Source organism: Cheilinus undulatus, linkage group 17 (genome assembly GCF_018320785.1).
Source record: "Cheilinus undulatus linkage group 17, ASM1832078v1, whole genome shotgun sequence".
NCBI classification, from domain to species: Eukaryota; Metazoa; Chordata; class Actinopteri; order Labriformes; family Labridae; genus Cheilinus; species Cheilinus undulatus.
Window position 1 is genome coordinate 16,383,038 of NC_054881.1, and position 16,581 is coordinate 16,399,618.

Sequence of the window (16,581 nt, forward strand, 5' to 3'; positions counted from 1 at the left end):
TGTGCTAAGAAATTAACTAAAAGAAATAAGATTAAAGACAGATCTCCTTAGTTTAATCTTTGACGGCGGCAGACTGACTGACATGTATGCCCAAGCCTGGAGAGAGTTAAATCCCCTGATTTGATTGGAGACTTCACACAATGGTCATTTTTGTCTTAAGTCTAGGACCCTGTCTAGGGTGTCGCCCCTGACAGGTTTCTGATATTGCCAGAAAACTAAAACTAACACTAAAACTAATAAAAACTAAACTAAGATAAAGCATTTCTGCAAAATAAAAAGGAAACTAAACCAGCAATCCAGCAGGAAAAACTAATTAAAACTATAATGGTAAAAACAAAATAGAAACAAAAACTAATGAAAAACCCAAAACTATTTTAACCTTGTAGACATTTTCTGATGGTAATTGTAGAGTACAGCTCCACTTTGAGCTTTAAAGTACCAACTTTCCTACGTTCCCATTCATTCCTAAGGCTGTCCGTTACTTCCTGACCCCCAGTGGACATTCAGGGTTGCAAAACAACCTACTGGAACATTTCTGCTATTTACTGCATTTTAATTTGAAAATATACATGGATACTTCCTGTCTGGCGGAATGTTGGGAACACCCTTTTTTTTTTTTTTTTTTTTGGAATGTTTGGAACATTCCGTGCCCTTTGATCCAATGGGACTTATGCCTTATGACATCACAGAACATTCCCAGAAACCCTTAAATAGGCTGAAAAACAGCAGACCTCTTTAGTCCTGTTAGTAGTACGAGTCTGACAGCACTTGTTTGTATCGAGCTATCACAGCAAGATATTTAACCATTTCAGTGTTTTTTGGATTGAACAACCGTACAAAAATGCAAAGAAGTGTACCAACGACTGAGCATTTTGGTAGATTTACAGCAGAAATGATGCCTAAAACCATGGTGTCGCAGACATCTGAAGAAACCCATGAGGAATCATGGTCAAATGACGAAAATGAGTCATTTGTTTTGAGTGTCAAGAAGCCAGAGCCAGCGAAAAAGAAGAAGAAGAAGAAAAAGAAGACACTCAAATATGAGGAGGAGGAGGAGGACCCAATGAAACAGATCCACTGCAGCTATGGGTTTCCTTCAGGTCTGGAAACTGAGCTTGACTGTGAAGACCCCCAGGATCCAGGATTCAGGTTTTCACGAACACGTTCAGTGATGCTGCATCTTGGAGAGTCTGTCCCCTCTCAGCAGGTTAGTAGAGAAGAGCCTGGAGAGAAAAAACCATCTGGAGAGACTCCTAAAGATATTCAGTCTGCAGCTGCAGACGACAAGTATCAGGAGACCAACCAGGCCCCGGTTCAACTCCCTGACTCCTCAGACCTGCGTCTGCTCCATGTTGAGGTTCCCAAAAAAACGGCCAAAGCATGGGCAGACGTGGTGAAAATGGGGACAGAGGAGCTTGAGCAAACTTCCTCAGCAGAAAAGACACCTGAAGACATGGTGTCTCAGACATCTGAAGAAACCCATGAGGAATCATGGTCAAATGACGAAAATGAGTCATTTGTTTTGAGTGTCAAGAAGCCAGAGCCAGCGAAAAAGAAGAAGAAGAAGAAAAAGAAGACACTCAAATATGAGGAGGAAGAGGACGACCCCATGAAACAGATCCAGTGCAGCTATGGGTTTCCTTCAGGTCTGGAAACTGAGCTTGACTGTGAAGACCCCCAGGATCCAGGATTCAGGTTTTCACGAACACGTTCAGTGATGCTGCATCTTGGAGAGTCTGTCCCCTCTCAGCAGGTTAGTAGAGAAGAGCCTGGAGAGAAAAAACCATCTGGAGAGACTCCTAAAGATATTCAGTCTGCGGCTGCAGACGACAAGTATCAGGAGACCAACCAGGCCCCGGTTCAACTCCCTGACTCCTCAGACCTGCGTCTGCTCCATGCTGAGGTTCCCAAAAAAACAGCCAAAGCATGGGCAGAGGTGGCGAAAATGGGGACAGAGGAGCTTGAGCAAACTTCCTCAGCAGAAAAGACACCTGAAGACATGGTGTCTCAGACATCTGCAGAAACCCATGAGGAGTCATGGTCAAATGACAAAAATGAGTCATTTGTTTTGAGCGTCAAGAAGCCAGAGCCAGCAAAAAAGAAAACAAAAAAGAAAAAGAAGACACTCAACTATTGGGAGGAAGAAACATACCCCTGGAATCAGATCCACTGCAGCTTTGGGTTTCCTTCAGGTCTGGAAGATGAAATCAATTGTGAAGACTATGCAGGATTCACATTTTCACTAAGACCTAGAGAGACGCTGCAGCTCAGGGAGTCTGTGCCGGCTCAGCATTTTACTGGAGAAGAGCCTCCTGAAAATATTCAGTCTGTGGCTGCAGACAACAAGTTTCAGGAGACCGACCAGGCCCCGGTTCAACTCCCTGAACGTGAGCAGAAGCCAGAGGGTCAGGCCAAAGTCTCCTCAGACACGCCTCTGCTCCATGCTGAGGTCCTGACAAAACAGGCCACAGCAGGGGCAGAAGGGGTGAAGGAGGGGACAGAGGACTGCCTTGCCAAGATCAGAAATGAGAACCTTGGACTGAAGGGTTCGCTGTCCCGGGCTAACATGGCCCTGCAGAGCCAAAGGGAGAGGTGGGAGCGAAATAAGACGAGGCTGGTGGGAAAAATAGAAGCACTGACTGCTGCAAACCACCAGGCCAACGTCGAGAATGAGGACCTGAGGAGACAGTTGGCAGAAAATGAGAGGTTGGGCAATGAGACCTGTGCTCTCAAGAGTGAGCTCAAGCAGGCCCATGAAGACCTGGAGAAGATGAGGAGGGAATTAGAGGAGGAGAGGTCCCGTCGGATGGAGAACTGTGCAGAAAACTCCAAACTGAAGGTGGAACTCAGCCAGGCCAAAGAAGACCTGGCACAAAAGGAAAAAATGCACCTCCTGGCAGAGATTGACACAGCTGCTCCAAATCAGGAACACCTGAGGAAGGACGAGGTCTCCAGAGAAAACACCACCCTTAAGGCGGCCCTCAGCCAGGCCAAAGAAGACCTGGCGAAGAAAAGCCGCCATTGGGAGGAGGAGACCTCCAGGATTAAGGCCTCCATGGAGCAGGCGAAAGCAGACCAGAAAAAGCAACGTCTGGTGTGGAAGGAGGAACGATCTCGCCTCATCACAAGCCACCAGGAAGCTGTCTGCAGGCTAGAGAGGGAACTCGTAGACACCCAAAATGAGCTCAAAAACAGCAAGAGCTCATGGGAGAAACAACAGTTTGAGTTCCTTATCTCTCAGATGAACGAAAGGGCCAAAGCCAAAGCAGAGATAGACCAGGTCCGAGACAGTTTAGAAAACCTTAGAGGCCAGTATGACGAGGAGCGATCCCGTCTCCTGGCAGAACATGAGGAGGACTCTGTAAGGATGAAGGCTGCTCTGTGTAAGGCCAGAGAGGACCAGGCAAGAGTGGAACGCCAGTGGGAGGAAGACATCTCAAGGCTCCTTGGTGAACGAAGTCAGGAAATGACAAAGCTGGTGGAGGAACTGGCCAAAGCGACGAGGGATCTGGTCAACCAGAAATCCGAGTGGGAGGGGGAAAGATCAGGACTCCTCAGAGAAAATGCCTGCCTGAAAGACTCTCTGCAACAAATGGAGACAGAGAAGCAGGACTGGCTGAGAGAAAAAGCCTCTCTTCTGGAGTCTGTGACTGTCCTCACGCAGACCCTGAAGGAGAGTGAGGACGAGAGAGCCAGGACGTCAGAAAGTCTGCAGCAGAGGATGGGCCGACTGGAGCTCCAGCTGGAGGAGCAGAAGAAGAAAAAGGAGAAGAAGAGGGGAGGGTTTCTGAGCTGTTTTAGAAGACGTTCAGGAGCCTCAACCTCTGACTCCTGACTCCTCCCTCCTTCCTGTCACCTGTTAACTGTCTGTCATGAAACTAGAACAAAAGAAGGGCTGCATGGTGGGACGGTGGTGAACACCTCATAGGAGGAAGGTTTCTGGTTCGACTGCCTGTTGGACAGGAGCCTTTCTCTGTGGAGTTACCATCATCTATCGTGCATGTGTGGGTTCTCTCCGGGTGCTCCGGCTTCCTCCCGAAGACTAAAAACATGACAGCAGCTTAACAGGTGACTATATATAATACAAAAATAAAAAATAAAAAAACAAAAATCAGCTTTAAAAGCATGATTCTTTAAACCTCATTTTGAGAATAAAAACATTTACATATTAATTGAAAGTTACTGATGCAGTATGTGCACACAGATGTCTGTGCCGTGTGTTAAGTTGCTCAATAAAGACTCATCTAAACATAAATCTGAGTTTAAATTTGCATGAAAATATTATGAAGCATGTGCTGTTTTCAGAAATGTTTGGATAAAGATGTCAGACATGCTTTATTAAGAATGGTCCATTTTAAAATGTAGTACTGTGCAGAACTTTTGGGCATGTTTGTGTCAGAAACTGAGACTGAAGTAAGTCGTAGGTGTGGCAGGTAAACCCACCTGAGTGCACCATCAGGCAAGGCATGCAAATCAGGGGGAATAAAGGGGAGAGCTTCTGGGACCCTGCTAAACGGGGGTCCACGGAGGTCAGAAAATCATGATTCATTATAAAGTCAAGCTGTGATAACCATATTTTATTTTAACCTAAATAATAATCACTCAACGCAACAAAATTAGTATTTATTTGTGCTGTAGTACAACGAAGCCATTTTTAAAAAAAGTAAACCTCTTTACTTGATATGGAATTACTTGTTTTTATATATATATATAATGATAACAACATGGGCAGGCACATTGAGCTCAACCATTTGGAAAGTAATGCCAGGCGTCAGGATGCCAAACACAAAGTGGAAGACACTTTGACATCTCCAGTAGAAAAATAATCAAATATTTGCAAAATGATGCAAAAGTGAGTGATAAGTGGTGGTAATGAGTTAAAGTGGTAAAAAAAGAGGAAAATTTGGTTTGAAGTCGCAAAAAAGTAGTGAAATGTGTTTAAAGGGCCAAAAAGTGGTGTTAGTGCGTTAAAAGTTGCTTAAACAGTTGCACAAAGAGGTTGAAAGTGACCAAAAAAGTGGTGAAAATGGGTTTAAAGTTTGTAAAAAGTAGAAAAAGGTGTTGTAAGAGGCAAAAAATGCCAAAAGTGGAAGAAAAAGTGGCTAAAATTGGTTAAAGGTGACATAAAGAAGAGGTTGAAAGAGCAGAAATGTTGTAAAAAAAGTGACAGAAATGGGCTGATTATGGGAATTATGGGGCCAAAAATGGTTAGAAAATGCAAAATTTGGTTTGTTGATAGAAAGTAGCAATAAGGTGTTAAAAGAGGAAAAGGGGAGAAAATGGGCCAATAGTGATAGGAAAAAAGTGGCAGAAAGTGGTGAATATGGATTTAAAGTGACAGAAATGGATTCAAATTTGCTGAAAATAGTGACAGAAAAGCTGCAACATGGGTTGAAAATGGCAAAAAAGAGCAAAGGTGGTTAAGAGTGGCATAAAAATGACAGAAATAGTGGAAGAATAAAGGAAAAACTGGCAAGAAAGTGGCACAAGTGGTCTTTTTGTGTTAAAGGTGAAATGTGTTAAATGTGCCAAAAAGGGGAGTGAAGTTGATAAAAGTAGCAAAAATGTGGTAAAAGGGGGCAAAAATTGGTTGAAAATGACCAAAAGCAACAAAGTGGCTGAATGTGGTTATCAGAGGCTATAAAAAGTGGTTAAAATGGGCTGAACATGGCAGAAAGTGGTGAAGATTGGTTGAAAGTGGCAAAAAGATGTCTGGAGTCACTGAAAAAGGAGAACAATGGACTTAGTGGCAAAAGTGCAAAAACTGGATGAAAAGTGGCAAAAGGGTTTAATGTTGCAAAAAACTTGGTCAGAATACATTCAAAGTGGCAATAAAGCAGCAAACTGGGTTAAAAGGCCAAAAAGTGGTGTTAATTGTTCAACATGGCTAAAAAGTGTCAAAATAGATAAAATATGGGCGAGTATTGGCAGAAAAAAGCTGCAAGATCAGGTTAAAAGTGGCAAAAGTAGTAAAAATAGGATAAAAGTGGAAAAAAAAGGTGTTGAAAGAGCGAACATGTGCAAAAATGGGCTAATCATTACATAAAAAGTGGCAGATTTGGGTTAAAAGTGGTAAGAAAGGGCAAAATTTTGTTTCAAATGGCAAAAAAGTAGTTAAATGGGTTTAAATTGCGATAAAATGGCTTAAATGGGTTGAAACTTGATTTAAAAAAAGCAGAGACTCGTTAAAGTGGCAAAACAAAGAGATGAAAATAGGTAAAATGTATTTAAGTGATAAAAAACATTTAATGTAGCAGAGAGTGGCAAGATGGGTTGAATGTGGCGAAAAGGATTAAAAGTTGCAAATGGATTATCAGTGGCAATAATAGTGGCAAACGTGTTGAAAATGGGTTAAAAGTGGGAAAAAATGGCAAAAATGGGAATAAGTGGCAGAACCAGGTGAGAAAGGGATGAAAAGATGCTAAAATGTGGCATGATTTCAATATCAGAACTAATAAAACCTCAATAGCTTTTAAGCTCTAAAATGAGGAAATTGTTAGCCAGGATGCTAACAGCAATGCTGCTAGTCTAACACACACATGCATGGATATTGTAAGTACAAAACAACCTAGGAGGGCCCATTCTCTGGGTTTTTCAGGGGCCCAGCCAACTCCATGGGCAGGCCTACCATCGGGTGGGATGGAGGATTCACATAAACCCGTGCTCTGGATGTCTGTGCATCTTACCAGGGGGAATGGGAAAATAATTAGTTGGAAAAAATAACAAGTCCACACCCTTTATGGAGGAGTAAGGGGTGGATGAGGTGAGTAAGCATGGCCTAGGGTTCCGTGCCGCTGGGTAGCAGGGCTGCCATGAGCCCTTAGTCATGCTGTGGATGTCCCAAGGGGCCAGAAACGCCAGAAATCTCCAGGTACCCGAAAGGCTCAGACAAAAGACATGCTGTTGACGCATGAGTGAACGCTTGTCAAGCTTAACTCACTTGACAACAATTCTTTATTAAAAGGAGAACAAAGAAGCACAGTGAAACCTCTTACCTGCTGTAAAAAATGTTTTGCTTTTATTCCTGCAGGTTTTTAATTAGCCTACTAACTCCATTTAAAGTCTGCAACTATAGCAGCTGTTCAAGTGAGAATCCTTACGCTCAGTCAAGGTTTTAAAACACACTGGTGTAGCAGTGCAGTATTTATTTAAATAATTAATCTAAAAACAATCATTATAAAAAACATCTTTGCATTGATTTGATTCTCAAATGAAGACTGGTTAGAATTGCTTGTCAGTTAATCTGATACATTGTCAATATGGACTAAGTGATAATTTGATTGACTGTGATTAATTGTCAAAATAAAGTGTTAAATTTAAAAAGTCATCCTTTGACAGCTCTAAACATGAAGCGATATACATGGAAAGTTCAGCTTCTGTGTTCTGATTTTGAATTGTATATATTTTTAAGCTTTAAATATTGATAAAAGTAGAAGAAGCAACATCCTTTGACATCAACTTTCACATCCTGCTGTAATTTTCAAGGTGTAAAAATGCTCTTTGATTTTTTCTTGAAGCTTTCAGCAGCACGCAGCATCTTGACCACATGTGATAGCACACTGAACTACACAAACCACACAGCATTAACAAATTAGGACTCTTTTTATTTGAAATTGTTCATCTTTTACACACTGACAGAAAATATACACAAGCCTTTGTGGTCCCTCTGGCCCCAGACATGAATGTGTGCTGGATATCAACTAGAATGGCTCATGGCAGGTTTTAATCTCTCTCACAATCAGTCACGCTCTCATACAAACATCGACGAGCACACTCACACAAGCATTAGTACGTACCTGCACATGCACACATAGATGTGCCAGGACGAATACAAAAACACACATTACGACACGTACGCTAACAATCTAATACAGTCTGGCCATCTAATGTAGATATCAACAGAGGCAGGGCTTAAATTGCAAACAGGAAACAGAGGAGGGCCTTTTCTCGCTTGCTCATAGGATCGGTAATAGCCTTTAAATCAGGAACGACAGTAATCCTCCACTAAAGCAATGATGTTAGCATATCCAGACTGTACTGTAGCTCAAACTGTGCCTTGCATCATGACTTTATGACACTGCATAGTTCTCAGGGTTAGTCTTTATATTATTGCAGTACGATGTGGGTCCAGGTCCAGGTTTGGGGACCGAGTGTGAGCTGCAAAATAGATGCTTTAGCCCAAGTTTTCAGAGGAAATGGAGAAAGAAATCCAGCTAGCTATTTGCTAGCTTTCTCTTCCCCTGTTATTTATATAAATATAAATGTTACAGACCACTCTATCAATCTTACTGCTAACATCACCTGGCTCATACAACGTCATAATAGAGATTTCTGTTAAATACAACACAATGAACCCCTGTCTTTAAGAGATGGCAATACAACCACCACTGTGATACGATTTGGAGATAAGGAAGTCATTATTGTATTCAGTCTTTCACTGAAAATATGAATGATAACAATAGCAGTATAATACAATAGCATTTCTCCTTTCACATTGACGTTATATAGAGCCATTACTAAGTGTTAACTGCTGCCTACTGTGTGATGAGAAAGGCAGCCTTGCCTGTGAGCCTGCGCTGAGGGCAACAGACCCAGCCTTTACGCTTACATATCTAAGTACACGCTTACAGATCTGAGTACAAATCGTGCGCGGTACAAGTGTTGCAAAAGTCACGTGTATATGACAGCCAGTGGAGAGGCAGATTCTGAACCAAAATGAACTAAGTCCACAATTACAAATTGGCCTACATATTTGCAGATTAGTGCAGGCATTTGTGGATCTTTGTACAAATTTGCAAAACTTTGCACACATTTGCAGATCTTTACATGGATTTGCAGATCTGTACACACATTTGTGGATTTGTGCATGCATTTGTGGATTTGTGTGCAGATCTTTGTACACATTTGCAAATACTTTTGCAACAATAATAGCTCCATAACTTAGAGCTTTGAGAAGCTTTTCAAAGAGCTGATTAATTATGGGTGTCTGTTTCGGTATTTATATTCCTTATTTTGGACATTTACTGTAGTTCTGTGACTCTATTAACTTAAAGTTATGCTTTCTATTTTTTTCCTCTCGTTATTATTGCTTTTAGCTAAAGGGGGAGGATCCCCATATTGGTCTTTGCCCTGGGCCTCCAAATGGCTAAAACCGGCTCTGCCTCACACCTGCAGCTTCCCCTCACAAATCTTTCTGTCCTGCCAGCTTGTTGCTTTCATTTTTCTGTTCCTGCCCTTTTGACAGTATTTATTATTAGTACATTTGAGATAAAATACAACACCCATGTTTGGACAAGTTTTACTAAATTTTACATTATTTCAAAACGTGATCCGTGTGTATTTGGCTCGTTGATGATGCGCATCGCAAAAGTCATCATCAAACACGAGTATGCGAGAGCATTGGCAGGAAGTGACTGAAGAAATTTGTTAAAACGAGGCCACTAGAAGCTTCACTTTGAACACAAGACAGCGCACCTCAATTAATGAAGTTACTGAAGAGATGCGCCATCAGCGGACTTCCTCTGCGCTCTTTTACGCATGTTCCTCCGCCCTGGGCGCACCCAACAGTAATAATATACAAGTTTTCATTTGAATTTGGAAGTTAAAGTCTGTCTTCTTTGTGTGGACTTAGATTTATTGATATGACTTATTGCAGTCTTTACTGCTGACAGTTTCACCTTTATAGAGGATTTCGGGAGGATTTTTTATTAGTAAGCCTTAAAAGAGCCGCAACTGGTCACTAAAGAGCCACATGCGGCTCAAGAGCTGCGGGTTGAGTAGGCTATCACTGGCCTACAGTGTCGAACTCCGAGCTTCACTGTACACCCAGGAGGAGAGAGGGAGGCGGGGTAACGGCCCAGCATCCGGGCATTGAACAGGCTGTGTATCCATGGGACACAACAAGTTATGCTGGATGGGAGTGCCGACGTGAAAACAGGGGGGTAATTAAACAGTGGCAATCAGCTGCAGTTTAATACATAAATGGGAAACCCTGTAAAGGATCAATAAGTCAGGCAGAACATACTCAACTAAGCATCCCTGCTCTGCCCTGACAGAGAGGGGATGGCAGGTTAACAAAGGGGACGCATTTTGGTCGTTTTGCTAACAAGGGGGACACCACCCCCCCCATGCCTCCTCAAATCGCCTACTGCATTTAAGGCACAGAAACAGGGCTTAACCTGTATAAAACTTCATTCAAACATAATGCTCAGAATCCTTTAATTCATGGTTTTAATGACCTCTTTTTTTATTACAGGTGAATGAAGATCTAATGACAGGTGTGTCTCACACCAAAGCTGTCACCACCATCCGTAAAGCTAAAGGCCTCGTACACCTCGTGGTGTCAAGACCACCTGACCAGCATCCAAACACATACCTGGCTTACCTGCCAATCAACTCTGATAACTGCAATGGAAACACAGGTAAAAGCCAAGAAGAAAAACATGCTTGAATGCTCACCTTTTCCCTTCTTTTAGTGTAAAAGTTATGATTTTATAGTGTTTGTTATAGTGTTTTAATGAATTGGCATCATCTTTGACAGTCAGCACACTTTTCATGCTTCATTTTCAGATCTTAGTGAAGACAGCGGAGTCAAAACAAAGCTGTTAGCTTCCAAGGATGAGCGGAAAACAAGCAGCTTCCCTACAATACCACCAATAGGTAATATAAATCACAGGCACTGAAAATGCACAGAAAGTTAGTACAAGTGCAAAAGAAGGAGAAACAGTTTTGAATGTTGAGTAAGCTCTTGATAAGGAAATTGATGTTTAAACTCAACAAGCATACCTACATGCCCATTTTCACAGACTATGAAGACGATCCTCTAGAAGAGAAAAGAGTGATGGAGCACAGTGCAGAGCTTTCAGAGGACACTGACTGCGATGGCTCTTCTTTACCTGAAGACTCCCCCGAGGTACAAAAATCAAGTCCATGATGAAACACTAAAAATATTCTATGCCTTTATGCACATTTTAATATGATTTTATGATTCTGTTTTTACAGAATTCCCGGAAAGTGGAATGGCAAGAGGAGAGTGTTGATGATCCAAGGAATGAAAAGTGAGATGTGGTTTTTATTGGCTCTTAAAACTTTTCCAAATAGAACTTTGGAGTATAATCGTGTCTCACTTCTTGCTCCATGGCTTATATTTTATGAAATAACAGCTATCTACAGATGAGTGCTGGACAGCCAGAGGAAGATGAAATCACATGGGGGAGTGATGAACTGCCTATTGAAACCATGAACTCCAAATCAAGAGAGGGTAAGTCAGATGTGTTGACTTTGTGTGAGTAATTTTACACTAGAAATTATTCATGGCTCATAGATACAGATACAGATTGGATTTATGTCTCTTTTTATTGATCAGAATTATTGGGCTCATTTCTGCAGGGAATGCCAGAAATGCTCCCAAAGGGTTCCTCATTTGCTGCCGTGTTAACTTCACTAGATTAGCAAAATACAGCTCTTTTTTTTATTTATTAACCTTTTATTTAATTATTTTCTGTAATACTTCATCTCCCTAAAACACCTTTTGAGCCAGGTGAAGCCCGCCCGCGGACACCCCTAGTGCTGTACACATTATACACATTAATGTTAAACCATCAAACACAAGTCCTGAGTGTGTAGCGGGCCTGTAGTAGGAGGTGTGGAGAAAATATCAGCCCTATTCTGTAAACACCAATAACAAAACCACTCTTAAATGGGATACGGATCTCATGAATCACATAAAAGATCCAGCTCTTTGAGTCTGCTCATTTCATGACTTACCATAATTTAACGTGTTAGTTGGGACAAGATACTCTTTCATCAGTATTTGGTCTACCCCCTTTCTCCCTCCATAATTTTTTGTTCCTTTACAGCTGTCACTGACTGTAATCCTTCATTATGTTCTCCCATAGATGGACCAATCATAACAGAGGACGAGCTGACCTCATTGCCCCTTGTCAAAGTGGTCCCTGACGGTCAGTACACAGGGCTGAAGCTCAGCACTGTGGTCCGCATGATGAGAGGGCTTCTGGAACAGAAAGTCCCCCTGCAGGAGTTTGAGGTAAGAACCTGCTCTTTCTCTCATTGCTTTAGAATGAATTACAGATCATTTACTTTTTTGTAAACATGTAATTTACATCTCTGTCAGAATCTCCAGAACCTCCAGCCTCTGGATGACTGTTTAATTGGTCAGACGAAGGAGAACAAGAAAAAGAATCGCTACAAGAACATTGTCCCATGTAAGAAGATTTACACGTTTAGCCTGGTGTCCAGGCTTTTCAAAAATGAATAAACTGAAAGTTGAACATCTTCTTCTTTTATGTGTCTGTCTGTTCTAGTTGACACAACTCGAGTCATGCTGGGCAAAGATGGCGGCTACATCAACGCCAACTTCATCAAGATGCCCGTGAAGGACGAGAGCTACATGTACATCGCCTGTCAGGGTCCCTTGCCCACCACTCTGGGCGACTTTTGGCAGATGGTTTGGGAGCAGAAGTCTAATGTGATTGCCATGATGACGCAGGAAGTGGAGGGAGGGAAAGTGAAGTGTCAACGGTACTGGCCGGACACACCGAGGACAGCAGAGATGGTGGACGACCGGCTGCAGATCACGCTAATCAAAGACCAATATCTCGATAATTTTGTTATTCGGCTTATTGAGGTCAAAAATGTCCAGGTTAGTTTTTATATTGATTCATGCTTCTTTACTTTGATGAACACTGTTTTTTGATACATTAAAGTAAGTTTCTCCCTCCTCAGACCAATGAAATCCAGTGCGTGACTCATCTCAACTACACGGGATGGCCGGACCACGGGACACCTTCACAGCCAGAGCAGCTTCTTACATTTATTTCTTACATGAGGCACGTTCATCGATCGGGGCCAATAATCACACACTGCAGCGCAGGCATCGGCCGATCTGGGACGCTCATCTGTATAGACGTGGTTTTGGGTCTCATCAGTAAAGATGCTGACGTAAGTTGTGCATCTTTTCCTTACAGTATGAAGGAGTAGAGGCTGCATACCGGTATATCTTAATTACATTATTTGTTTATATTTACACATGTGTGAAGTATAATTACTGAGTACAAGATCGTTACTTGAAAAAGAAAGAGGTAAATGAAGAGAAGCTGCGAAGTAAACCTAAATTACATAACTGACAATTGTACAGTCCACTCAGATTTGCTGTTCTTTAAGGTCATTTACAAGCTGTTTCAAGCTGTGATATTTCCAACCCTGTGATTTTTTACCTTCACTGTGGATGTCACACAGGTGAATGGGGGATTAAAGTGCCTGGGCTTCTAAGATGTCAAAAAAGCGTTACAGAAATGAGAACAGGATCGGCAGAGCCAGTGGGGGGGGTGGGGGGGGTGGGGGTGGGGGGGGGTGTATGAAGAAACCCTACTGTGCCTAGCTCTCTTGCCCTGCTGCAAAACTGTAATGCAGTGTGAATTGAAAGACGGGAGCACGTAATATCATGTTGTTGCAGTATCAGGTCTCCACAGTGATGGCGTAGCTGTGATGAAAATGCATTGTGAAAGCACCTTTTGAGTCTCTTGCAGTTCTAAGCCCACATCAGCCTTAACCAGATGGGCCAGAAATGGCTCCCAGATGGCCTGAAAGGTCCTCACTGAACCTCTAGGACCCAAGTCTTTACATTAATAAGTCTGCCATCAAAAACATCCTTTAAAAAAGAAAGGAAAGAGGACTTCTAGTATCCCAGAGGTCAAGAGGTCTCACCAGAATGGAAATTACTACTGAGTAATGTAAAGTGCAATGTGTTAGGAATAATAGTGAAAGAAAAACAACCTCAGAGCTTATTACCATTAGGGAAATAAATTTCATTGGTGATAAATAAAACCATGATATTCTAGCTTGTTTGGCTTGACTTTTCCTGAATATATCCTGCCCTGCTCATGCAGCAGTTCAACCCACATTATGGGGAAATTTTACTGTAGTGCTGGCAAAAAATTGCATTAAAATAGGGAGGGAAATGTGGGCATGCAGCTCACCCTGATATTGGGGGGTGCCTTTATTGGACAGAACAGCAGAGGAGAAACAGCAAATATGGGCAACTGAAGAAAAGTAAACCAAAATTACACAGCTGTCAGTCGTGTAGTATACTCTAATATATACTTTTGGCTGAATCCCGGTGCAGTTTTAAGTTGGGATGTTTACGCTTTTGTAAAGCTTTGCCTTCACGATGAAGTTTGTTGGGAATGCTTCAGAGGTAGTCACAGGAGCGTTTTAAAGACAAAACCAGGATCAGCAGAGTCAGCAGAAGGAGCACAGTGATGTGTGTGTACATGGAGAGAGAATGGGACTTGCACCAAACAGAAATAGCACTGGGATTGGTATTTTAACCAGCAACCAGTTCATTTAGGACTGTAGCCTCTGTATATAGACGCCTGCTCTACCAACTGAGCTAAACCACCCTGAAAGTTTTGGGAAATTTTAAGAACATTTCTGCATATTTGAAAATAGCTCATTAGTCTGACAGTGATAGAATAAGAATGTATTTAGTGAATAGAATTGAATTATTTTAACATTGAATTTATGGTCTCACGTGCTGTTTTAAGTCTTCTTCAACATGACATGAAGTCTATTCTGTAAAAAAAAATTTGCTATCTGAAGTAAAATGGAGAATAAGACAGGATATGTTTCAGGATAAAAACATAGCAGTGTTTCTCTACCTTGTAGTATAAATATGCTCATTATACTCAGATAGCCTGAATTCAGAGCTAGAAAATTACAGTTTACAAACAAATGGGTGACATCTCAGTGATTCTATTTATTTCTAATGTACTGTCTGTTTATCAGGTTGGATTGATGAGGTTACCATATGAATAATGATTTGCTTGTCCTGCTATGTGGGCCTTTAAGGGGGGCTTCTATATCCATTTTCCTTGTTTTTGCTCTGTATGATCACAATCTAACAGACGTTTCTTTATAGTTTGATATTTCAGATGTCGTACGGAACATGAGACTTCAGAGACAGGGAATGGTCCAAACAGAGGTGAGTCTAAATGTTTGTAGCTGTATAACTCTTCCCATATTTTTTAATCCTACAACTTATTCATTTTCTCCCTTTTTTCCCACAGGACCAGTATATTTTCTGCTATCAAGTAATCCTCTATGTCCTCAGATGCCTTCAAGCAGAAGAAAACATCTCAGGATAGCAGAAACATCTGTATCGTTGTCACATCCGCGCTGGGTGGCTGTTACACAAGTGCAAAAACAAAACTGGAGGAGTGTTGACACAGGCAAACATTGCCAAATTTACACTACATGTTTTTAAAATGCCTTAAAATATTCAACTCCATGAGAGTCATTCCTTTTAAAGAAGTCTATATTTTTATGTTTGCTTTTTGAGTTCTCTTTCTTCGGCTGCTACTCCCTTTCGATGCATTTATGAGAACTTCTGATTGTATTTCTTACTATCGTCACCCACAAGAGAACGTCAATGTTTTTTCCCCCACAGATTCTTGGATATTTTAAAAATAATTATGAAAATGATCAATGACTTCGTATTTTATGTGGAACAAAATTGTTTATTTTGAATCCTACTTTGATGCTGGAACATGCCTTGACAGAATACTATGTCAGTATTTGCTTTGTAAATCTATTATACAGTACAGTGCTTACTGCCTGAGGTAAATGATGAAATTAAGTGTACATATTCATCTCCTGAAGATTAAACTGGATACATTTTATATCATGTTGTGGAAATGTTCTTTTTTCACAGTCTTTTAATTTCCCTCTCCTGTTTTTGCATTTTCCTTTTCACTGCATCTTAAACCTTCTGTTTTATTCTCAGAATGAAAATGTGCAAGAGATTAAAATCACACTCCAAACTTCATTTTATAAAAGCTCAACCCTGTGTAGCTTTTACAGCTAGATTGCCAACAAAATCACTGAAAAGTATGAGAAGAAGAGATTTAAATCTATTCTCATGCATAAGAGTGGATTATTTGAAATTACTGCACACATAGTAGCAGTAATGCTCATAATGTTGAATCTATATGAAGGCTGTTCAGAAATTTGGAGGTTAAATTTACCTCTTTTTATTTTATTTTGTTCACTATTTTGCAACCTAGTAATCAAACTGCCATTAAAAATGGGCACAGAATCGCATCAACCATCCCCAAAGAGCATCATTACAAAGCTTGTAGTTGTTTAATGCCTGTTTTTTGCATTTGAATGAATGTGAGTAATCATTGAGTAATCATTTTTTCCTGCTAATATCATTGTTAAAAATAATTGCTTGCAATGAAGGAACATCTCAAGGCAACAAAGTGATGGACTGTGCAGCAGAAAGCAGGTAAGAATGTCTAGCATCTGTTTTACCACTAAGTGGTGCCAAAATTCTTTTGCACTACAGTGGAGTTTTTTTTTTGTTTGTTTGTTTGTTTTTTGTTTTTTGCATTACCCTGTTATTCAATGAAATCTCAAGACTATCAAGGCATTCTGGAGTGAAATGTGCTGCCCAGCGTCAGAAATCTTGGTCTCAGTCACAGGTGATGGATCCTCAAACAGGATAATGACCCAAAACACACAGCTAAAAACACTCAAGAACAGCTAAGAACAAAACTTTGG

At 41.1% G+C, this 16,581-nt stretch overlaps 1 protein-coding gene across 4 annotated transcripts in view; it reads left to right on the forward strand.

Moving 5' to 3' along the window:
- The window catches only part of ptpn13 (protein tyrosine phosphatase non-receptor type 13), a 92,084-nt gene extending 76,386 nt beyond the window's left edge, over positions 1–15,698 (forward strand). For all 4 annotated transcript variants that reach the window (XM_041810770.1, XM_041810771.1, XM_041810773.1 and 1 more), the window contains 11 exons: positions 10,256–10,421; positions 10,570–10,659; positions 10,806–10,912; positions 11,002–11,057; positions 11,163–11,260; positions 11,898–12,046; positions 12,134–12,224; positions 12,324–12,661; positions 12,745–12,960; positions 14,939–15,001; positions 15,087–15,698. In XM_041810770.1, coding sequence (XP_041666704.1) covers positions 10,256–10,421; positions 10,570–10,659; positions 10,806–10,912; positions 11,002–11,057; positions 11,163–11,260; positions 11,898–12,046; positions 12,134–12,224; positions 12,324–12,661; positions 12,745–12,960; positions 14,939–15,001; positions 15,087–15,164 — 1,452 coding nt within the window. In that variant the 3' untranslated portion in view covers positions 15,165–15,698. The remainder of the gene's footprint in view (positions 1–10,255; positions 10,422–10,569; positions 10,660–10,805; positions 10,913–11,001; positions 11,058–11,162; positions 11,261–11,897; positions 12,047–12,133; positions 12,225–12,323; positions 12,662–12,744; positions 12,961–14,938; positions 15,002–15,086) is intronic.
- Positions 15,699–16,581: the final 883 nt, after the last annotated feature.